This window comes from Morone saxatilis, unplaced genomic scaffold, assembly GCF_004916995.1.
Source record: "Morone saxatilis isolate NCDOM2014 unplaced genomic scaffold, NCSU_SB_2.0 Contig12, whole genome shotgun sequence".
NCBI lineage: Eukaryota > Metazoa > Chordata > Actinopteri > Moronidae > Morone > Morone saxatilis.
The window spans coordinates 20,478,075-20,502,587 of NW_023339674.1; the positions used below are offsets into that span (position 1 = coordinate 20,478,075).

The 24,513-nt window shown below is 40.9% G+C and overlaps 2 protein-coding genes across 3 annotated transcripts in view; one reads left to right on the forward strand and one right to left on the reverse strand.

Moving 5' to 3' along the window:
- The first annotated feature begins 4,295 nt into the window (after positions 1–4,295).
- Positions 4,296–17,617, forward strand: LOC118321441 (FYN-binding protein 1). Its single transcript, XM_035652758.1, has 20 exons — positions 4,296–4,614; positions 5,096–6,258; positions 6,372–6,529; positions 7,814–8,014; positions 8,109–8,385; positions 8,488–8,615; positions 9,187–9,215; positions 9,352–9,386; positions 9,563–9,731; positions 11,074–11,233; positions 11,373–11,502; positions 11,633–11,667; positions 11,754–11,838; positions 11,935–11,969; positions 12,790–12,853; positions 12,956–13,027; positions 13,127–13,152; positions 13,424–13,457; positions 13,850–13,961; positions 14,041–17,617. Exons 1-19 carry the CDS (start codon positions 4,606–4,608, stop codon positions 13,944–13,946), a joined length of 2,907 nt encoding a protein of 968 aa, XP_035508651.1. The 5' UTR covers positions 4,296–4,605; the 3' UTR covers positions 13,947–13,961; positions 14,041–17,617.
- prkaa2 (protein kinase, AMP-activated, alpha 2 catalytic subunit) overlaps positions 15,511–24,513 on the reverse strand; it is an 11,077-nt gene continuing 2,074 nt past the window's right edge. The window contains exons 3-10 of one of the 2 annotated variants that reach the window (XM_035652905.1): positions 23,940–24,033; positions 22,827–22,971; positions 21,795–21,882; positions 20,876–21,100; positions 20,236–20,398; positions 19,563–19,901; positions 19,346–19,472; positions 15,511–18,900 (exon numbers count right to left, since the gene is read on the reverse strand). In XM_035652905.1, the coding sequence (XP_035508798.1) occupies positions 18,650–18,900; positions 19,346–19,472; positions 19,563–19,901; positions 20,236–20,398; positions 20,876–21,100; positions 21,795–21,882; positions 22,827–22,971; positions 23,940–24,033 (1,432 nt within the window). In that variant the 3' untranslated portion in view covers positions 15,511–18,649. Of the gene's footprint in view, positions 18,901–19,345; positions 19,473–19,562; positions 19,902–20,235; positions 20,399–20,875; positions 21,101–21,794; positions 21,883–22,175; positions 22,206–22,826; positions 22,972–23,939; positions 24,034–24,513 lie in introns of those variants that run through there. The other variant, XM_035652906.1, reaches the window with a different exon arrangement.

Genomic DNA, 24,513 nt, shown 5'->3' on the forward strand with positions numbered 1-24,513 from the left:
GGAGAACTCTCATTGTGTGTGTGTGTGTGTGTGTGTGTGTGCGCGCGTGTGTGTGTGTGCGCGCGTGTGTGTGTATGCTTGTGTGTGCGTGCGTGTGTTTTTGCGTGTGTATGTATGGCACATCTCCCTGCCTGGCCAAGCCCTTCTTCTTCTCCTCTGGCTAACAACCTCCCAGGAGGAGCCTCCACACTCCCTCTGTCCTCCTGTGCTCCTCCTCCTCCTCCTCTCTGCAGTCTGCACTCCTCCTCAGAGGAGAGAGCCTTCTCAGTCTTTCACTCCAGGCAGGAGGGATATCAATCACCGAGGTGGATCCAGTTCTCCCTGCACTGCGCTGTCTTCTCCTCTCCTCTCTTCTCCCTGTGGCAACTCACACCCAGCCTTACAGACATATCCTGCTCCTCCCCTCTCTCTCTTCCTTCCCTCTCGCATCCTTTCTTCGCTCTCACACTCCTCCCTCTGCCTCCTGCGTCTGGCCCAGAGACTGTGCTGTTAAGGAGGGACTGAATCAAGCAGTGCCTCCCTGTCTCTAACACACACACACACACACACACACACACATGCACGCACGCTCATCAGGATTAGATCATCTTTCGTTTTATCTGACTGAATCCGCACCTGTAGCGAGGAGATCCCACGGGAGGAGCTAGACTCTAACAGGCCTACCAGGGATGGCCCGTTATTGGGATCAGTGCTTCTGATTGGTTGGTTGGATGGTTCAGGCGTTATCTCCCCATTCTTTGTGAGTGTCTGCTGGATCGCTATGCAGAAACAGACTCTCTGGGAGCTACTCACACTCCAACTACACAACATACTGTGCACACAGCAATCAGCCTTCATATACTCACCACACACACAGTCATCGCTCACCCTCTCGAACATGCATCAACACAGTGATTTGCCAAATGTCTCTCCTCGCAGACAGACTCACACAGAGGCCAGAGGACCAGACATACCGAGGAATGGACCCTGAGAGAGAAGTGTTGCAAGTCAAACAGATTCTGTGATCGAACTGTTCATTCTCTATAGCTTTTGTACAATACCGATTTAAAAAAAAAAAAGAACAAATTGAAAAATTGAATTTTTATTTTATAAGTCAATCAAGCCGTTGGGTTCAGCTCTATAGGAGTTAACATGGCTTTAAGGCATCTGATCGTTGGTTTGCCAAACTCATTTTGTAAATAATGATAACAACAACCATTTTGTCCGCCGGACTTCTGTGCCATAAAATAGGAAGGCTTCAGTTATGCAAACTCTTGACGTTAACCCAAGCAATACCAACATATGTTTCTTTTTCCTGTTTTCCCACCATGTTTTGTTGCCTTCTGATATTGTTTTGTTCTTGTGCATGGATGTTGTAGGTCTTTGTCTTAACCTCACTTACTAATCCTGGGTCCAGCCGCACACCTTGCCCCTATCTGTCTTTCCAAATCCCGCCACCTCACATTATTATGTCCCAAACAAATTAGCTTCTGCAGTTTGTGTTACCCAAAGCCTATGTACACACCACAGCCCTGTGTTTCTGTACCCCAAACCTATACTCCAACTCTATGTTGCAGGCAGCAGACACAGTCTTCATCACTGTATCCCAGACTGCTCATCTCCTCCATCCCATTCCCCCAGAACAGTCTTTAAGATACAGTGATGCTCTGCCCATCTGTCTGTCTGTTGGTCAGGTGCCAAACTGCTGCTGTCCGAGCGCCTGTGTGTGGACTGCAGCATCCTCTGCTACAAGTACATCAACTGTGATGCCAATGACTCCCTATTTTATGGCCAGAGTCCCCATGTCACTCGAGAACTCTTTTGGACTATGATGTTGATTAACTTAAAAATTTGACAACTAGAAGATGAGCAAAGAAGTTGAACAAAAAGGGAAACGTTGCTGTTTGAGTACATAACATTTCTAGACCTATTTTAACTTTACCTCAGCTAACAGTTTCTTAATGTAAATTGACACATTATTTTTATCTTTATGAATATGACATTCTACAGTGGGTTTTTAGATGATTTTTTGGTTCTCTCTTGATTTACGTATTCCACCATGTATTACTGTTACAAATAAACACATCCCAAATGACTGATATGTCTATTTTCTGTCTTGGTTTTAATCTGTGTGTGTGCGTTTGAGTGTGAAAGAGAGTGAGCCTAATGGTGTGTGCCTGGCAGAGGTGACCCCCAGTGAGTCTTTACTTAGTGTAAAGCAAGTGCCAGAGTATTTTGTTGTAATTTAACACGGCTTTAATGGTCTGTCACATTCTGCTACACTGGCAGCCTCTAATGCAAGCTGTCATAAGCTTTATTAGCAACTGACTACAAAACAAGGACTTCAACCTTACTACTTTGCTGCTCCCCTCCTCCCTGTGGAAAAGGGAAACACAACAACTTTCATATTATATAGGATTAGGGTTGCAGTGGTATACTGATACCATGGTAGTAAAATTGATGGCTGTCATGCTGTGTACATTTGCTTATCTAATTATCTACTGTATTTACTCTACTGTTATTAAAAATATATAGTACATTATATTTTGTGAAATTATAATAAAGCATTTGTTCATCTGTTTTCATTCATTTAAAGTTCCAGTGTGTAACATTTAGGAGGATCTATTGGTAAAAATTAAATATAATATTCATAGATGTGTTTTTATTAGTGTATTAGTGTTGAAAACAAGAATCGTGTTTTCATTAACCTTAGAATGAGGCATTTTTATCTGCAGGAGTGGGTCCTCTTCTACGGAGTCAGCCATGTTGAACTGCCATGTTTTTTTTTCTGTATTCAAATGGTTGCAATCGGCAACTTTACCACTAGATTACACTAAATGTACACAATGGTCTTTTAAGGGTCATAATAATATAATAATAAAAATAACTGTAATACAGCTATACCGCAGTATTTTCTGAGATGGTTAAAATCTCATATACATGCAATCCTACAGGACAAACTGAAACACTCTGAAACTTATTGTTAAAGGGTTTACCAAAATTTCACACACAAACATGTTCTCACTCACCTACAGTTTGACCGTGTTGTAAGTTTCAATTTTACATGGTTTTGAGATACTCATCTGTACGGTTTTTGCCACCACCCACATATTGTTGAGGTGAATGGCATTTTGTTCTTGCTGCTCGTAGCATTAAAAAATTACATTTGACAGCAGTGTGTCTTTTCAAAAACACTGTCCCAGTTACTGGGTAATCTACAATCCTCACTGTCAGCAGTTTGCTTTGGTATTATTTCTTCTGTGAAAACTATCTGAAAGTTGTCAACAGTAAAGTCTGGATATGCATTATTGTTTTGGAGTTCACCTTCATATAGTGCCAGAAATTTTCAGCAAATTAAAAAAACAATACCTAGATACAACCAATGGTCCGCAGAAAAGTGTGTTTTTGTAAGGTGTACTGACCTTTTAAGTGTAAATTTCATGTTTAATGTTTTGTTAATGAACCAAATAATCCTCCCATAGAGGTATAGTATGTCAGAACTGGCATGTGGCCTGTAAGTCATACAATGACGAGCAACGATTTCTGTGTGTGTGATCTGAGCTGAGGCCCTGACACACCTGTCAGTACAAGCTCAGTGTAGCAAAACTCGCTACTATCGAGGGTTCTCCCAGCACACAGACCAACCACAGGGATAAATGAACAAGACCACTTTATTCTTTTGTCAGGTCTGCTCCGGTTGTGTCTCCTCTGTCACGTGTGTCAGCCTCCAGGTTCAGCACACTACTGCCTTAAAGAGATGAGTGTGATTACTCAATGAGTACCAGCTGAGATCATCCACTCACCTGAGGATGCTCCCACAAGCCTTCCACACCTCTCTCTCTCTCTGCAGTGTAAACCACAGCCACCTCCACACTGTGGTTGGCAATTAGACAGAATATCCTTTAATGCTGGTTTATGAAGGCTGTGTGTCTGTTGGATGTGCTGTGTATATGCCATATAACAAATGACTGCTCAAATACTTTGGTATTCTGTGTAACAAAACTGGAATGTTGACCGACCTCTTGTGTTTCATTTCCCTCTATGTTTACCTTCAACATTAAACTTAAGCCCCAGACAACAGACCACGGGTCTAATGATATATTACCTAGATACAGCATCTCCTCACGACAACACAAACATACACTGCTTCACAGCAGGCACATGACTTGGTGTGTGCAGAAATTTAACAGTTTTAAGAAAAACAACTCCAGTTAGGTTTCATGTCAGTGACTCACATTTGCACAGTGCCAGCCAGGCGACATTCCTGAGGGATAAAAAAAAAAATCCAAGAGCTGTTGAGAGTCAGTGTGCTGTGTTAAATGCTCAACCGGGTACAGACCCGTTTGACGAGCCGGGCGTTTTTTTAAAGATGAGTGTGAGTATTCCTACTCGACCTCATTCCTACACTGAAACTGTCTCCTGTGCGCCTGGGACGCACACTCGGTCAGAGCGCAGGACAACACACACACACAAGCACACAGCTGGCACAGGTCGATAAAAGTGGGACTATTTCTTAACGGTGTGTTTTCATCGGCCACATAATGAGAGGCTGAAGAAGAAACTCTCTGGAATTAATTTACTTATCCCAGAAGGCTTTTGTCGTTCCGCTGGATCATTAAAGACACAATGGATCAGGTATGTTGTTCTCTGATATCTTGAAATCCTCCCATAAAGTGTTTCTAACGATCATTTATTATATAATAACGATAATATTGATTATTGTGACATTTATATCGTGTCAACCGGTGTAAGTCTGCTTCCTGTCATATATGAATCTTCAGTGAGCTGTGAGTCAGTGTCTGTACAGTGAATAGAATAATAGTCCAGTAACTACATTAATCATACAAATTTGAGCCTCCTGTGTCGTGTGTGTGTTTAAGCCTCAAGATTTAGGCGTATCACTATAAATCAGGTCTGCCTACTTTCTCTGTTCAACTCTACAGGGAGACTCATAGATACATAGATGGCATAAAAACCAACCACCATTGTGTAGTGAAAGGAGGTTCATTAGCATGGTTTCATTCTTCAATTTAAATAACAAGTGTCAGACGTTTTTGTGATCTCAGACCACTTATCTAAGAGTGAACATATAATCTATGTATTTGCCTCTAACCAGGAGAACACAATGGACTTTAAAGCCCTGAGGGCCAAGTTCCAGGATCAAGAAATACTCCTGCAACAGCAACCCAGGATCAAACCTGCTCTCCCAGAGAAACCAAAGGTTGTCCCTCCTCCCCAGAGCCCCCCTCACTACCTCCCTGCAGGAGCACGCCCTTCTCTGCTCACCTCCATCAACGAGGGCCTGGAAGGGAAAACACTGATTGCCCCCAGAGTGGTCTTCAAGGATGAGACAAAGGAAAGCAAAATGCCTCTCATCCCAGCTAACTCTCAGGGAAAAAACAAGAGTGAGGGGAAGTTGAAAAAGGGTAAAGACAAGACAACAAAGGGAAGCAAAGAGAAGCTTGATGAGGATCCATCTGATCAAAAGCAGAAGAAAGAGAACAGTAAGGACAAAAGGTTCTCATTGCTCCATGTAGCACCTAAGGAGAGCACTTCAGAGCTGGTGCCAGCCACACCTCCACCTAAAGCAACAGCACCAAAGAAGAAGGGCTTCCTGGTTTTCAAGAAGTCATCAAAAAGAAATTCAGTCGAGGTCCCGGAAAATCCTATCCTAGATGCCCCTAGCTCAGACATTCCTGTTCAAGCTCCGCTTATCCCAGTACCTGCTGAATTCAGTGAAGTACCACCAGAGCCTGAAATCTCTGCACCAAAGGCCCTCCTACCAAACATCCCCACCTTACTTGACTCCAGTGCTGCAGTGGAAATTACCCTGCCCTCCACTGTTCCTGCCTTTGTTCCTGATATCCCGGCTCCTGAAGTCCCAACCCCAGAGAGTGAAACCCCAATTGAGATAGAAACTCCTGCCCTGCCCATTTCCAGGCCTGCCAGCCAAAATGAAATTATTCCAAGTCCCCCTGACGCTGTCCCAACCCCTCCACCCAGTCGTGCCGTCTCTGGTCCTCCCCCAGTGGCCTCCACTCCCTCTCCATCACCTCCTGAGCCTGAGATTGCAGCAGAGGTTGGTGTAGAGGCTGTAAACATAGTTGCAGTGGAGCAGCCCCTAGACCCTCCATCCATTCCGCCGTCTCCTAAAGACGAGCGTCCGATCTCAGCCCTTTCAGTCCTGGAGAGGGCGGAGGACATATACCCAGCGAAAAGAGCTTCTCAGTGTGACCAGAGGATCTTCAATGCTCTGGAGAAGGCCCGCAGGAAGACCAGGTAAACAGTCAGAAGAAAGTTCTATACCAAAAGCTGTGAAGAGTGGCCGTGGCAGAATTTTCAGGTGATTTATACTATTTAGTAACTTTTATCATTTAATTATCTGTTTTCAGCCCGCTGACATACCCCACCTCCATCACCCCACCTCCAGAAGATCTCCCCCCTCCTCAGAGTCCCACCTGCTCTCTCCCAGAGCTCCCACCCATTGATTATGAGGATCGGGCAGGGAACGCCCTCCCGAAACCGGCACAACTTAACGGCTTTGACCACCGTAAGTCTGGACTAGTCAGTTCTTCTCTTGTCCTCTCTGCTTCAAGCTTTCTTGTGGACATGTGGTATTTTTGATTTTCTTCTTTTACTGTTTACCTCAACATGCTGTACACAACAGCATATTTCATCATCAGGGCATCAGGTACGTACTGTGCACCTGCAGAACATGTTGTTATGCGGTTTCAGCTATACAGAGAATGTGGTATGTATAGTATGGTTTACACCACAGGGTTCCCTCAGGTGTTGGTTAGGAGAAGTTGCTTTAAGAATAGTGCTGGTATTCCACTTTTGTGCCAAAAACAACTGAGCAGCAGGCAGGGCAGAGCTGCAGAGGTATGTCAGCAATGACAGAGAGGAGGAGCAATGACAGGAGTGTGTCCATCAGTATGTCAGAGAGCTACAGTGACAAACACTTTAATGTCTGTTAAACTGACAGTACATAGGATAAGAAGTGAGTCTGGTGCTGTGTTGACAGCGACTTCATTTATGCAGAGCTTATTAATTGTGTATGTAGGTGTTCCTGTGCATGTATTAATTTTAAACAACCTCATGCCATTTACCATTTAATTAAGTTCTCTCAGACTATAGTAAAGTAATATGCTTGTTTATTTGTGATAACTCTCAGTATAGAAGGATTTTTGACACTAAGTCAAATCATTCAAGATGATTCCTTAAAATGATAGTCTTCTGATCTTTAAAACTACTTATTGTACAATACAAAGTGATCAAATTTGAAGGACAGTTCAATGGGAATACAATGTGGACAGGTATATATTGCATTGTAAGAAAGAAAAAAACAATAGTTTAATTATACTGCACTTTTCTAGAACAGAGGGCTTTACAAGTACATTAGATTAAGATAAAACTCAACGTTACAGAACAAATATAAAGAATTCATTAACATACATTTGAATTAAGGTCTGTTGTACGTTTCTTAAGCTCTGCTGTTTTTTCTTCTCTCGTAATTGCATTATCTCCGCTCTGCAGAGTTACATCACAACTACTTTTACAGTGTGTTTGACTAGTTTGGTTTCCTCACAAATCAAACTCTTCTACCCAGCTTGCCTTTGCCTTCTCTCCCTTTCTGTGTTTGGGAGTTTCTTCCAGGTGTTTCAGCTGAAGTGTTTTACTGTTTTTACTGCATTGTGTTCAAATGCAAGTCTCGCTGCTATACTGAAAACATCTCTTCCATTTTAATATGAGACTTTGTGAAAGCAGAAAATATCTGACAAATCAGTCCCAAGATTTTGATACTGATGTATTAACTCCATGTAATTCTGTGCAGGGCAAGTCTCTCCAGTGTTGGAAGGTATCACTGAGGAAGGGTCTGACACTGTCCCAGAGCTGTTGATTGTTCCACCTCCTCCACCCAGGAAGGTCCTCCCAGACCATGAGTCTCTGGGTCCTGCTCCAGAGAAGCCAGACAGACCACCTTCTGTCAACTTGAGTGAATTCATCCCTTCTCCTCCTTCTCTGGAAGATAATGGTGTGGCCATCATTGTTACTTTACAACTTAGTGAAACTAAACTTAAACAGCCCCACTAATGTTGTTTTCATATTGTGTTTCACCTCATCTACAGAGATCCCTGCTCCTCCTGAATTCTCAGAGACTGACACCACGGATCTCCCAGAGTTTGACGATGTGGCTTCAGATGCTCACTCCCCTAGTCTGCAGACGTCAGACTGGGGGAATGGAGAGTACACTGGCCCAGATAGTCCAGATAGACAGAACATGCCAGAGTTTTACAGTAACGGTATAACTACTCCAGGAGCTGAGGTTTATGCAGCACTAGACCAAGATACTCCACAAACCGAATCCTCCTTCCCTACCTCTCAGGAATCTCCCCCACAGGCAGGGTAAGAAACATGAATAACTCCACCCTCTTTGCTTTAGAATATTCGTTCCTCCCTTAGAGGTTCTAATTCCTGTTTTTCCTTCCTTCCCAATCACTTGCTCAGGCTTCAAGCTGGAGTGAACAACGATGTCTATGAGAGCACAGAAAATGTGTATGAGGACATTGCCACATCTGCCACCAAGAAGAAAGGAAAGACTGACGGTGGCAAGAAACGCAAAGGACCACCAAAGAGTAAGAACTCAGTTCCGTTGTTGGTAGTTGATTTTCAATGAGACATTGGAATTTTTGAATCAGTCATATCAGGGCATTTATATAGATAAGATATCTAAATCACTTATAAAGTAAACACTTTATGTTCAGTGTATTTGGCTGAGTGATAGTGCCTGAATGAATTGTGACATTAAACTAAATAGTTGGATTCCCTAAAATATTCCACATATCCTTTAGTTAGTATTTGCATATAACCATGAATTTAAATGGCAGAGGTGCAGACCACAATATTATTCCATTAAATTATAATAAACAAAAGTATTTCTCAATGTGTATCAAACTGGACCCATTCAGAACTATTTAATTCTGCTTGACCATCTCAGGCAGATATATATAGATATTATGCATATTGCATAGATCTCATCATTGGCTCTCATAGCCATAAAAACAGAATGTTATCGTGTGTATGTCTATCTTGAGGATGGTATCAAAACTCAACCCGATAATGTTTTTATATGATGTGAACATCTCATGTACTCTATGTTGACTTAAACAATTTTGACCCTTTTGCACAACTGTGTGTTTTCCACAGATCCATACGCTGAGGCACCACAGGAAACAGTAAGTAGCTTTGTGAGCAATGAGTCACTTTTTAAATGAAAAATGTACTTCTCTTCACAACAAGTGTTGCTTATCAGTCGGAGCTTCTGACAATTTTGTTCAAAATGAATCAATCCTTATCTCTTTGTGTTTACAGAATGAAGAGAAAAGCAAGACGAGCAGGTTTGGCAAGTAAGGCCTTATTTTTTTGACCCAGTTCTCTTTTCATCTCGATTATCCCCCAGACACTGTTAGTGATGAGAGAGTTTGATCTGCCTTTGTTTCCCTCGTAATCTCCTCTGCCATTTAAACATGCAGTGAGGAATCCCTTACAAACAAGACGATATCCCTCATTCTCTCATCTGCAGGAACGACAAGAAAGCCGCTGCAGAAGGACCAGATGAGAAAGAGCTGAAAAAGAAAGAGAAGCAGCGCCTGGAAAAGGAGAAGAAGGAGCTAAAGGAGAAGCAAGAAAGGGAAAAGAAGGAGCAAAAGGAGAGGGAAAAGAAGGAGAACGAGATGAAGAAGAAATTCAAAGTGAGTGATTTTATTTTGACAGAACAGTGAGGTATGGAAGTTGAGCAATCAGTAGGGGAGGGTGTCTTGGCTTACAAACCTGTCTGGATTCATTCCTCCCTGTAGAAGAGTTGAGCTGAGCAACATGCTCAAAAGGAATCTGTGTAAACATTTTTGCATTGTTGGTAATATATCCGAAAGATCTATGGACTATTTTTTTAGTCTGTGATATATTATTACCATATTATAACATAAGAAAATGACTTTCTCCAGGATCCATCGGGTCCTGCTTACATTCAAAAACGTTTATCTAGATCCCAATCTGGGGGTCAGGTCTGTTCTGTACTGTTATTGTTATGCACTGAATATAATTTGAAACATACATAAAATATGTCACTTAGTAAGGGGTCGTCAGTTTACTCAATGGTAGAAAAGCTGTCCCTGAAGGAAAAACTCATCTAGACCCATGGCCAAACAGGAGGAATGGGATACATTGTGGTTATCAAAGAACTGGTAATACACTTTTCTAATCAACATTAATGAAGCCAGATAATAACACACTACCCAGTATATTTAAAAAACTGTATCTATAATCAATATTTTTATATCACATGATTTCTATGTAAAGAAGGTCCCTCTAATCCCTCGTGATCCCACAGAGAATTATCGTCCAACTCTGTAATTTCCTTCAGCTCTACGGAGCATTTAAGGATATTTTAACTTGTTTTGGTTTGGTTTTGGTCTGGCCCAAATGTTTACTGTTCTGGTTAACTCTTACCACTCTCACAGCATCATTTTTGGCTGCTATTTTCAGCAAAAAAAAAACTAAACTAAACTCTAAAACCCGTAGTTTGAGCAAAACTACCTGTCCAGCACCACAACTGCTGACAGTCAAAGTTAGTGACTGGCAGGTGGACATAGTGGAGCATTTGGCCACTAAAGAGACAGATATTTGTTATTGCAATATCAATGTAATGTAAACAATGCAACAATAAGTTTATGTCATTAAGTGTGAAGCCCCTCAGGACAGACCTTTTTCACAGCAGACACTGTGACATGTGACAGCAGGAAAAGCACAGGTGGAATTAGTGACATTAACAAAGGCTCTGTTCCATTAAGTGTCCCAGTGAGGCACAACACCAGGACCTCTCCTAAGTGGAAAGCAGACGTCATTGATTCATGTTATTCATTACATCTGTGCTTTCCCTGCTATGATATATCACAATGTCTGCTATGAAATAGGTCTATCAAAAGGTTTATATTTATCACACACTATATGGCAGCAGTGTTTATTCGAAAACATTTTTTTGTGTATGTGTACATGTGTGAGTGTGTGGTTTTAACCTGCCACTGTATTTGTTAGATCACAGGACATGAGGATGCCATGTACGAGGCAAAAGTGACTGTGACGACCAAGGGACGTAAGAACGATCTGCCCGTCAAGAGCGGTGACATGATCAGCATCATTCGAACTACCAACTGTCCCAAAGGAAAATGGCTGGCCAAGGACAGCAGCAACAACTGTGAGTTTAAATAAAAGAGTAAAAGCATGCATAAAGAAGGAGGAAGCAACTATATCTTTGCAAGAGGGACGGACATCTTAGTAACTTGCTGCAGTCGTTGATTGTGAACTGCACCACTGATTCTGTGAGTTTGTTCCAGATGGGTATGTTGCAGTGGATCATGTGGAGCTGGACATCAAGGAGATGTTGGAGCTGGGAAAGAAGGCTGCAATCACCCACAAGAGCAGCAGCAATGTAACTGAGCCAGAGGTTACCAGCACGGGCAGCAGGTATGTGTGCACAGTGGGTGACATATACAGACAATACAATGGAAAACCAAAATATGCAACCACTCAGTCATTGTGTATTACACTGTTAAGTTAAGAGTTGATTTATAGCTTTTTGGTTTCTTTTTCTTAGGGCCTCAAACCACTATCCACTATCAGCAGAAAGTTGTAAGTATCTTCCTGTTCTTACTTATACTAACAGGATATAGTTAAGTTATTCTGCAGCAGATTGATGTTGATGTTGACATGTTCAGTCTCAGATGACAGTGAGGAATGGACCGGTGATGATGATGAAACTCTCTCCCCTCCCCCTGAAACTGCAGATCCACTGGCTCCAATGTAAGTCCATCTTATCCTGAATCTTCATGATTGAATTGTTTATTTTTGATGTATACTACATTTTGCCTTGTCTTGTTATTGTCTTTGTCTCTGCAGGGGCCACACCAGGACACTCTCAATGCCAGACATGGGTAAGGAAATGGAAATAAGACTTCTGTATTAACACTACTTCAACTCTGTGGCTTTGTGGCACAAAAACTGATCGCTTTTTACCCAACTTATTGCCTGAAACTCATTGTTGTCATTTTATTATCAGCTAGTTATATACCACACAAAAAGTGTATTTGTAGTGTTGTATCTCTCCTCCATGTGTTATCTCTATGGGGGCAGATACAATAGACAAGAGATACTACAAACATCTAGAATTTTTGTGTCATATATATGTCAGCTAAGTTGATAATTGTCTCACAGTATCTTTTAACCAGTGTGTATCTGCAGATGGGTTTTAAAGGCAGTACAAAAGTGTCATCATCTGTGATTCTGTGCCTGTGAGCTGAGAGCATTGTGCAGTCCTTACACATTTATACTGTAAATAACATCACATTAGGGTCCAGTGTGTAGTGTGGCGGTTGTTCCTCTTCTATGGAGGTTGCCATGTTGTACCATTATGTTTCTGCAGTAACCCAGATCGGACAAGCCAAACACTGACTGAAGTTTCAGTGTATTCAGTTGATTGCAATCTGCTACTTCACTATGCTATGTCACTACAACTTACTAACTGTTCATGTAATGACTTGATGAACTTCAGCCTTGTTTGCATACTTTAAATACTGAAGCACAGACATCTGACTCATTAGGTGAACAGGTTTGTGTAACTTGAAGACTTAACTATTATAGAGTGTAATGGCGAGTCCAAGGTTTAACAGTGACTTGGTGTCATTATGGTCTAATTAATTTTGTAGATGTTATGTTAAGTGTATTATATTCATCAGTTTGTTTGTTTTTCTTAAGGTAACAAAAACCTCAGTGTAAACCACCAGCACAGTCGCAGTGAAACCAGCTCAGATGGCTCCCAGTGAGTTCACCAGCTTCATTCTTAAAGCCGATCACACACACACATATACACATAAGCAGAGTGTGGATATACAGTATATGTGTTTTTCTCTTTTTATATCAGAGCAAAACATGAAGCACTTCAGAAGTTGGCCACATTTTTCCATTCACCCAAACCTGCTGAGCCAGCTGCCAGGTAGGCACGATGACCAAACCTGCTACATACAGTATACACACACTCACACATAGACACACAAATGGGGTTTTAACTTTAGCTTTTCCTTCTTTTTTACAGCAGCACTGAACCAGAACCAGAAACAAGTGAGTGATGCCTGAAAAAAAAGAAAAACCATAGACGTGTTGAATGGAAATAGACAGTATATGTACAATATATAACAACCATATGCGGTTATATAAATTATGTATGTCTAATGATGTGCAACATTATCATTCCATTTTATTAAGTTTATTGTGAATACTTTTTTTTAACTTAATTACTTAATAGACCGATCATTGAAGAATCTATTTATCTATCCACCCTCTTTCCAAAGCAATTGATGTGTTTGATGAATGGATTTTGTTTCTATCTCAGGCCCTGTGCTTGTGAAGGAAGAAGCAGTTCACCTGTGAGTAAAAAAAACAAAACAAACACACGCATATACACACACAGACAGAAAGAAAAATGCTAAACATGTTGTGCAACTTGTAGACAGACACCTTTACTTCCTTTTTGCCTGGAATGGCTCGCTGAGCTTGAAAAGTGTTTTATACTTTTTGTGTCTGAGAGAAAGAGAGATGGATGAGAAATCCACTCATTCTCCAACCAGTAAGTTAAATTGGTTTGTTTCCTGGAAGGTGAATGAGCAGGTGCTTTTCACATTTGTTAGTGGTGTCATATTAATGGTCAAAATTAAGTCACTCTCCTTTGTACAGTAGGCAACATGGCAGTGTCTGCACACTGTACATGCGTTTCTGGGAGAGGAAAGATTGAGTTATTTACAAATCTGTGTTTCCACAGGCCTGCAGCTGTTTCCACACAGGAAATGGATTTTGATCAAACTAATATCCTCATTTTACCTCCTCCTCCTCTGTATGCGGACTTGACTGTTGAGTAACAACCCTAAAACAAGGTGAGAATCAATCGCTTGGACTCTTCACTGCACATCACTATGCACTTCCCATACTGATACTATGTTGTTTTTGTTACAGCAGAACAAATATCAACCAGGCAGAGGAAACAGGATTTGTCTATGGTGCTGCATCAGTTACCTAATACTGTGACAGTAACTTCATCTTCTTGACTATGACCTTATTTACCCGTTGACTGCATTTATGGATCAGTACGATGATTTACAAGAGGAACAAGATGAGGGGATTTCTTGACAAGCGATCTCTTTGTGCGCTTTCTCCGAAGCATTTGGTGTGAAACCAGTGGGGGACAGTTTGCCCGGTGGCTATGAGGGACTTTGAACCTTGGACCAAGGTGATCTGCTGATCCCAGGAAAGGACTTACAAACTGCCTCAGACACACACACAGGCTTTCTGGGTACAGTGACTCTGGAGACACTTGTAGGGAAAGTTACACACCTCATGTGCATTTACTAGAAAGACAAATCTATTAAAAGTGGTGGAAATATGGGGAGGACGATGGAAATGCAGAGCAAGGTATTTGTCAGGTTCAGACACCATTCTGAGGAAAAACAAAGCAAACATGACAAACAGGGAGAATTGTTTACTTAACATTTTAATCTATGTTTCCAGTAATTAATAGATTTTTTCCTGCCGAATTGTTCCTCAGGCTCAACCACGTATCCACAATCCTGGGAGAGAGCACAGTTCAAAGCACCCAACAAGTTAACAGTGTGTGAATATTTATCTTAAGTCTACTTACAGCAGTTTCAGGGGCTGTTGACATTCATGACCTACACACTTGTTGCCAGTTTACAGTGTTGGTAGCAAAGGAGTAAATAGCATTCTAGCTGATAAACTTACAAATGAACAAAGACTTATAGGTTTAATCATCAGCAATAACTAAAAGGCATTTTAGCTGGCTGTACCCAATGAGATCCATAACATGATACATGTACATCTATGACATTAAGACCACCTTCAGCAGTCACCTGATATTAGTCAGTTTTTTCCAAGTGTTTGTATTATTGAGCTGTTTTTGTACATTAGCATCTTTTTCTTTTATTTAGCCTCGTTTTGTAAAAGATCATTATAGATTGTTAAAGTGCTTATATTAGGTTAATATTATAATTATTTTACCAATAAACAACATGGAGTGTAATCTAAAATATACAAGTAAAGATTTCTACTCGTACCAGTTGCTGTGTATTGGTCATTGTTGCATTTTCTGGAGGGAATCAGCATCCGTAAACTTTAATTTCTTTCTTTCATTTTTATGTAGCGGATGTCTGGCAGATGTCACTTTCATGTGCCACTTTTCTTTTTAAACTTTCCCTCAAGCTGATGAATAATAAGTATTACAGAAAGAGAAAGTAGTGTGATGATCACCTAAGGTTATTTTCATGTAAAATATTGTTGTTGACATCTAAGGGTGCATTTTTGTCTGGAAAAAACACAAAAATAATCCTCTGTGATGAGTGTGTCTGTATTTGTGTGTTTGTGTGTGTTTAAAATTGACAAAGCCTTTAGGACAAAAACATTTTCCTTTTATATGTTTGTTTATTGTTTTTCAATAAATACTCATTAAAGTGCAAATCATAACAGCAATATCATGCAGTGCATATCAATAGAAATCCAAACCCCAATCAGACATAGAGACAGGGATAGACAGTTGAAACACACTGTCACATTCACACACGCAGAAACACACCCATATACACATTCTTTCCCAATAACCAGTGTGCACACAAACATACGACATACACTGGGTGTTTAAGGTTAGACTAATCATAAGAACCCCACCACAGATGCACGGAGAGCACAGCTTTGCTGTTGAAAATACTCACTTTGGTACAACACGGAAATTCTGTATTTGATCAAGCCCTCTGGCATGTGTTTCCCAGCTCTAAACACAGATTAGAGTTTACATGACTAACATGCCACTGGTGGTTGCATACAGTTGTAATGGTACAGTACTACATCTGACAGTAAATACTGGTTATATGGTGAGCTTTTAATGACCATGACCTCTGCAACATAGCGACTTCATTGATCAGTAGTTTATATTCAAAGTAGCTCACTGTACAGAGGACAAGTCATTTAAGACACAGCAATAGAGTGTAATATAGAGGGTTGACTGAAGAACATGAATTATTGTTTACAAAGCTGTGTGCGCAGTTGCATGTGTGTTGCAGCAGGGAGCAGAGTTTCTCCCTGACATCAGAGTGTATTCAGTGGTATATGTGCCGTTGCAGACAGGAAAGGCAGCCGTACACAGGACATAAAAACAGAACACATGTAATAAAGGGTTTCAGCAGAGTAATAAAGAAGATGGCTTTCACTGTTTAAACGCAAAGCTCTCATAAGGCAAAGATTACTGAATCCCTTTCTTTTACAACCGTGTACAGTAACAAACTCAAACCTCAGTCTGTATCAGATTATTGTAGGTCCAACAAAGTTAGCAACAGTGTTCTTATCTGGGTGTCTGTAAACCTCCAACATGGCCAAATTCTCCCCATTATTATGAAATGCTATCTCATCACTCCTATTTTGTACTAACCTGATAAAATTATATTTTTACATTGTACAGTTTTATCACTAATCTGCCTCTTGGCCCAAGCCTGTGACAATAATGACAATTAAATTATAATAATAATGAGAACATTGACCATTTTGGAGTTTCTGACACCAGCCTAAAGTAGAGTACGTACTACCCGTCCAACCAATGTGTTTGACTGCTAACAGTAGAAAGGCAACAGTCCAGTGCTCTCTATCCAAACAACAACACTGCTTTAAAACTAAGAGAAAGAAAACAGAGAAAAAGACAGACGGAAGGATTTATCTGAGCAGCACAGGCTTTCACTTTACATTCGGTCAGAAAAGATTTAGACAAAATATTGTATGACAACAGCGACACACAACCCTGCTATGGTACGATCTGACAGGACGATGCAGAACATTTATAATAGTACAGTAAAGTTTGCGTATCCCCGCAATAAAAACAGCAAACGGAGGCTAAACAGAAGATACACACACAGACAACAGCTCCAAAACACAGAAGCATCATGTTTTTGACCCTTGTCTCTACCAGTCTCTCAAACCACTACAGAGATCCTTCTCACAAATCAGCTTTGTCAGTGAGAAAACATGACAGTCATGTGACACACTCTCCACTCATCTGATCTCCATTACACACACTGGCTCATGCACACACTCTCCATAAACATATGCACAGAATTACTGTGCTGCACTCTTTAAGGCAACTGGAGAAAGGTTCCTGTGGCTTATTCTGTCCTGCAGCAGATACACACCAACTCACATGAGTCATTTTTGTTTACTCCTTGATTATCGTCAACACTTCTTAATTCGTTCACCTACAGGATGGACACAGGGCCTATTACATTTATTGCGGCTAATATGATTAGTAGCCATTTTAATTTAATTCATTAAGTGAAGATTTGCTTGTTTTTGTTCTCTAAATAAAAGTATAAATATTTAAGTGTAATTTACTGTTGGTCAGAGAAAACTAGGGTCTGATTTCAGATTAACCTTTGCCACGTTTTCATGGATTTCAGACACTGAAGTGTAAATGAGTCTATGTGTGTTGCATATTTATGATAGATACAATGACGGTTGTGTGGATAAAAAAAATAGAAAAGATACGTATGGTATGCATAGTATCTTTGAAATACATCAGATAAAATGGTGATTGTGAAAACTTGTGAGGCGGTGTGTATCTGTGCTTCGACACTAAATGCAGGACACAGTACCATGCAGAGTATTGTCGTCCTACTATCCTGCTGTCTCTTTAGGTTCATTAATCTTCTACACTCTATTCAAAATCAGAATAAAACTCTATGTTGATGCAGTGCTTAAATAATATAACTACAGTATCTAAAAAATCTCTCAAAAATAAATATGGATCTGATATCTAAATAATAATAATCTTCTTTATGGTGTATAAAGTCTGTTATTTGGTATACCTTTGTCAAACTTTTCAGCTAAGTAATACGACTGTATTACGATATAACAATTTAACGATTGTAATACAAATATAATATACATGGATAACAAAAGCTGCTTCTTTACAAACCATATAATATAAAACCTGAAATCAAATTTGACATGTGTTAATGTTCCCTCAGACACAGATTTAACGTCAATTTAAAGTGCCTTAATCAAAATATGAGACAAGAAGCAAAACTGACCTCCGATAAGTGTCTGGAGAAAACAGGATTTCCCACCATTAAGTGTTATGGTGGATGACATTTCAGCAGTTGATAATAGATTGAAGGTATTTGTGGGAGGAGTGACAGTGAACTTGACCTTTGCTGGCCTCTACTAGTTCACAGATTCCAGTCCCAGGATCCATTTTCACAGGCTTTCACCTGGTGTCTAAGCTGCATGACTAACTCAAGGACTGTGTCAAAATAAGGGGGAAAAAAGCTATTAATCTGCTTTCCTGAAAAAGGCTTCCTCTCTATGTCTCCTTAATCTGAAGTGACAGGCATTGCTTTGACATTTTCATGCCCCTTTCCAGTGCAATACAACTGGAACAGAGATAAAGAAGAGACAGAGAGAGGAAGACACGCCAAAAATGTACACACCCTACATCCTGGATCAGCAACTGGCTCAAAAACCCCACTTACATTCAGGTTACAGGTCTGTGAGGGTTAGGAGTCGACAGGTCTCAGCGTGCCAGTGTGGTGATCAGACTGGCACACATTTCAAAGAAGTCCATGGTGTGTGATCCCTGACGTGGGGTGAGTAGAGGGGAGCTACCAGACAGGGACCCTGGGAGAGAGGAGCTGAGCTGGGGCAGATCAATCGCAGGGCTTGCCGAATCAATGCTCAGTCTGGGTCTGTGGAGACCAGCTGTGGAACCTGACCTCTGAGGAGTGGACGAACCCGATTTAAAGCCTACAGCCTCGATGATGTCATCTGGGGGGGGTCACATGAACGGAAGACAGTAGCATCAGCATTCAACAGAGTAGTAGTTCATGAAGTTAATCTGTTTTATATGAAACTAAACAAGCATGAAAGAGCTTAATGTAACTGATGAAAATGCCATACTAAAAGGTAGTCGTCTGCATAGGCTGGAATGCAAGTATCATTTTATGCTAAAACAAGTACCAAAAGCCACCTGATCTACATAAACACCACCTCAGCTGTTCCAACTCCACCAACTCAGCAAAAGCAGATTTTAGAACCACAAAGCTGGGGGGGTAAATTGAATTGCAGAGTACTGGCTCTCATTAGTTTCAGCACCTGCACTGAGGTAGAGCTATACACATTGTACAATAACACATTGGAAAATTATGTGAATTTGTTTAGCAGTGGTGCATGTATGACAAATTGTTCAGAATCAGTTTTGTCTATCACTAACCATCGATGCTCTTGAAGTCAAGGAGGTAGGATCTGTTGTCCACCTGGTACAGCTGCAGGCTCATTTTCACCAGGTTTCCCGTCACTGGATTCTTCCTCCGCACTCGCAGATGGTACGGGTTCACCACCTACAACACAAAATAACAATCAAGTTCTTATATACTGTAGACCTATGTATGTATCTGTGCATGTGTAGGACATATCCTTCCAGTGCTTACCTTCCAGTCAAAGCTGAGTTGTCTCATAGCCCTGTACACTTCAGCCATTATATCATAGGGTCTGCTCTGACTCCTGATGCCAAGGTGCCACTTGGCCTTCTTCACTGCTAGGGGTTTGGGCCGAGTGGTGTTGAGAGCATCCAGAGGACAACGAGACTTGGGGCTGTCAGCCAGGAGCGGAGGCATCCTCTCAGGGTGGGGTTTGACCCCGGGGGGCAGCGGCATGCCCTCTTCTATGAAGGAGCCCTGGGGAGGACTGGAGGCCAAGTAGAACTCGCTGGCCTGGGTCATGATGCGCCGGTTATCTATTATAAGGTGATAGGCTACTGCTAGCTGATCCTGGATGCAGAGGATGGAAAAGTCACTTGAATACTAAGGAGATAAGTCACTGAAGCTAACAACTATGATATAAGTCTATTGGCTATTGTTGGTAGCATGACGGAAAATAGCCACAAAAGCAGAACGGACCAGGATAGCAGCAACTAAAGAACCTCCAATTTTGTCAACAAACTCTACTAAAACAATGTCACATTGCTGCCAAATGATTTTCTAAAAAAATGATGTAAATATATAAAAACCTACATATTATATTAATATTAAAATTTTACTAAACAAAAAAGTAAACACTATATCCATTCTACTACTACTTAAAGAATTGTGAAAGTGCCTGTACCTGTGGATCCCCGCTGTAAAGGCTGGACACAACCTCGGATTCAGTGCATTCAAATTTCTCACACACTTCCCTGACAGCCTCCTCATCCAGGACTGTAGCATCGTACGAGGGGTCCTCAGGGAACAGGTAGCCTGGCAGGTCCTGCTTAAACCACTCATGTTCCCTGAGAAAGGAAATAATCAACTCAAACTATTGTCAAGTTATCACTCTTAAATATAAATCCAAACCTAATGGTAATTCAGGTTGGTGAATCATCTCTAAATGTCACAGTATGTGACATTTAAACTTGCATGAAGTCTTACTGTTGTCAAAAACAGTAGTCTGTTTGTGTAATGACACTTCAGATGGGGGACTATTAAAGTTCCAGGGCCAGCAAGAGGAGACACACTACTGTATGTATGTTAACTTACATTTCATTTCATCTGACAACTGTAACAAAGATTTTGAAACCAATCATCTGACTACTGAGTATTGAGAACAGTGAATAAAGCCATAAAATCTGACTGGTTCAGACAGTAATCCTCAGCACAGTACAGTAATGATTTCACATGCATGGCAAGATCAAGAAGAATTTGAACACAAAGAAGCTGAAGCAGGGCCTATGTTAGTGCCACTTGACCTAGCAGAGTAGGGTGAGCACCTGATGTCTTTGATAGTGGCTCTCTTCAGAGGGTCCACCTGCAGCATGAGCATGAGCAGCGAGGCCACAGAACGAGTCAGGTACTCTGGGATGTAAAAGACGCCTCCTCTGATCTTCTTAAACAGCGTGGGGACGTGCTCATCATCAAAGGGCAGAGTGCCGCACAGCAGCGCGTACAGGATCACCCCACAGCTCCAGATGTCCACCTCTGGACCTGCATAAAGCCTGACATAGTAAAGAGACGTTGTGACATGCAACAAACAAAAAGATCCATACACAATGTGTCACACAAAGTCCCCTGGAAAAGCAAGTAGCACTTTTCTAACTTTTAACTGCCATTATATAACTTTAATACATAAACATTTCATTGTTTATAATAACACCCTATAAATGTAAGTGTGATTGTAAGCAACCCTATTGGGTTATTAATCTGTTTGTCGACAACTATTAATCCTCCAATGAAGCATCCGTAACTGTGGTTTAGATAATTGGATGGATGCTTCATGGTTGTATTCATATAACATAACTTCAGTACTTTCAAACTCATTGACAATCAGTAATTGCCTATATAGTGCTTATAAATGCTTGTGCGAATCGTGCATGTGCATTAAGACACAAACACGCCAGCATACACATTCGTTCCAGTGGTTGCAATAAAGCAATGCACAAGCAATTGTGGATGTAAACAATGCACATGTTTTATGCGGAAAGGACCTGCATTCAGCATGTTTGTTAGACCTCAAGGATACACATAGTACGGTGACTGAACATAACATGCTTGTTTACAAGAAAACTCCCCAGGGCACCTTTATTGGTTGTTCCAAAACATTTTTTTCTCCAAAGCATATAAATAATGGTGATTAAATAATTGTCCTCTAGACATAAATAATTGTGATCATCATTGTAGCCACACACACACCTTCCTGATATGACCTCTGGAGCAGCATAGTTGGGTGAGCCACAGCTTGTCCGTAGGAACTCCCCATCTGACATCATGTTTGACAGACCTGTTGGCCAAACAAAAGACATTTCAACACCCTTCAGCTTTTCCTCTTGACAGTAAAAATCCTCTATTATCATTGTTGCTATTGATTCTTTGATGCACACAGGTTAAATTAAATATGGCTCAGCACAGGGAGGTGTTTGGTATACACTGTGGACACCGCTTATATCTTTATCCTCCTTTACCCTCCAACACTCTAAGCTTTGAACACAAAGCTCATCTAATTGGATGAGCCTCTCTCCGCCTGCCAGGGCCCCAGCCAAAAGCTGAACACCAGACGCTCTGTGATGTACTGACCTTCTCTTTATCTTTTATTCCTGTTCCCTTAACACTCCCTCTCGCTGCTCAGCAGTGTCTGTTGCTTTCAGCCAAAACACTTCTCCTGCTGTACACCCCTGCCGCACCCCAACGATTCCCTCCCTATCAGATGACACTGGGCCTCAAGGCTTCCTGCCAGACATGATATGAGACCTGGCCGTTGCTAGGGGACCTATCTCCGCCCCACACACCCTGCTGCGCATAAGGGCCTTCATGTGTTTTTGAAAATATTTCTCTCTTCCATGGTTGTATTGCATCAGGCACAGTCTGTTAACCAATCAGCTGGAACAATTATGCCATGGCTGATAAGAAACTGTGTTCAGTGAGATCATTTAATAATGAGGTTAACAGGTGCATGATGATTTCACACTTTCTATAAGTGTATAATTGAGTGTATAATTACACTTTGTTCTATAAGTCTGCAATAAACTTTCACCTGCCTCTAATCAAATTTTCCAATTACTTGGTAATTCCACTCAGCTCTGCCACAAACTCTGGCTCTTTGCCTTTTTTATTTCCCTATGAACATATTCTGTTTTGTTTTCTCTCCCTAAACCCCTACCAATTCTTCTGCCAGGCCAATCCTTTTGTCTCTCCCTCTAACTGTAACTGTTCTTTTGGGAATCCTACCGAAGTCGGCTATCTTGGCGTTCTTGCTGGCATCCAGCAGGACATTCTCAGGTTTGAGGTCTCTGTGGACCACCATGTGCCTGTGGCAGTAGTCTACAGCTGAGATAATCTGCTGGAAAAGACGACGAGCCTCTGTATCTTCCACCTGAAAGACACAATATAAATGGACATGACTGGACTGTGGCCGTGTATATGAGCATGTGTCTGATTTAACAGTGTGTCACTGTATGAATGTTAGACAGTGTTACAAAACAAGCTCAGGAACAGGCCTATAGCGCATGTGTGTAAACAACAGTGAAGGTTATGTGGTGTCTTGTTTATAACAAATTTATCATATTCAGAGTTGGTCATAAGGTTGCTATGGCTGTGGGCCCAGATAAAGTTCAGGTAGGATAATTCTATTAAAATTTAAGAGAGTCTCCAGAAGAGGTCCTCTCCATATAGCTGTCATTATCTATATATTATTGAAAGTCTGTGTGGGTGGGTGGGATGCCATGCTTCACCCAAAGATTTAAATCTTAAAAACTGGAAGTGAACATTTAAAGGTAAGTAAAGCTGACGTTAAAATAGTCATTGACAGCTCTTAGCATGGTGGAGCAGAAATTGGAACTCTAAATTATATCACTTGTAAGTTTACAACAAAAGTTAAAGGAGGAAAAATTAAATATGTTGGTGCAACATATATATAAGTGATGGGGACAATTGCAGTAGAGTGCATAAAGACAGTATTTTGATATTAGAAAGGAAAATAAATAAAAGAAATTGTGCTCAAACAATGTATTAATGTAACAAATGTATCTTAAATAAAATTATTATAGGGTAAAAAATACAAATAATTGCGTGTAGCAGTATTTTCTGACACCTTAAGTCAAGGAAACACTTCAGAGTCTTACTTGGGCACCACAACAAGAATTCAATAAATAATTCAATTAATAAATTGAATCCCTTAATTGGTGTTTAATGAAAGGTGCTAATACATACTACACACTACCTCAGCCACTGCTACACAACTCCCTTCCTTTTTATCCAATTTGAGCTATGGTTACTAGTGAACTAATCATTTCGGATGATGCAGTAGCCACTTGAACCCGATTAACAGATTAAATGTCTTACCCGTCCATGTTTGCAGATGTAGTCAAACAGCTCACCTCCTGACACATACTCCATGACCATGAAGAAATCTGTGGGTGTACTTATCACCTGGTACCTACAACACAAACGTGTGTTGATACGAAGTCACTGTACATTACTTAACACTTCAGCCTCTTTTACCTCATACCCATACATATAAATAGAGCGAGTACAAACATACCAATATTAGGTTTTTGTGTAATATCCAAACCAAATTTATTTACGTCAAAACATGCACAGAATAAATCCACAGAGAGGTAAGGCTGAGCTGTGATGTATGGCTGCTGAGTGTAGGACATTATTTTCATAAAGGTCAGGCATATTAAAATGCAGGCCCAATCTCATGAATGGTTGCTCCTGGGAAATTCTGCACTTCATCACAATCTAGTGCATTCCTGTCGAGCCGGGTGTAGCACAACACGACTGGCACCATGGGAGAAATAAACACAAACCAAATCACAATTTCTTACTTTTCTGTTTTACACACACACACATTCTAGGCTTTGTGCTGGTTTCACAAACAGGGTCAATATATCACAGAATCTGCTTTGCTCAG

Bases quoted from the DNA above. Each gene is read 5' to 3' on its own strand.
- LOC118321441 (XM_035652758.1), top strand. The intron at 6,530-7,813 runs GTAAGTCTGGAC...AATTCTGTGCAG, and splicing joins ACTTAACGGCTTTGACCACC to GGCAAGTCTCTCCAGTGTTG. The intron at 13,028-13,126 runs GTAGGCACGATG...TCTTTTTTACAG, and splicing joins CCTGCTGAGCCAGCTGCCAG to CAGCACTGAACCAGAACCAG.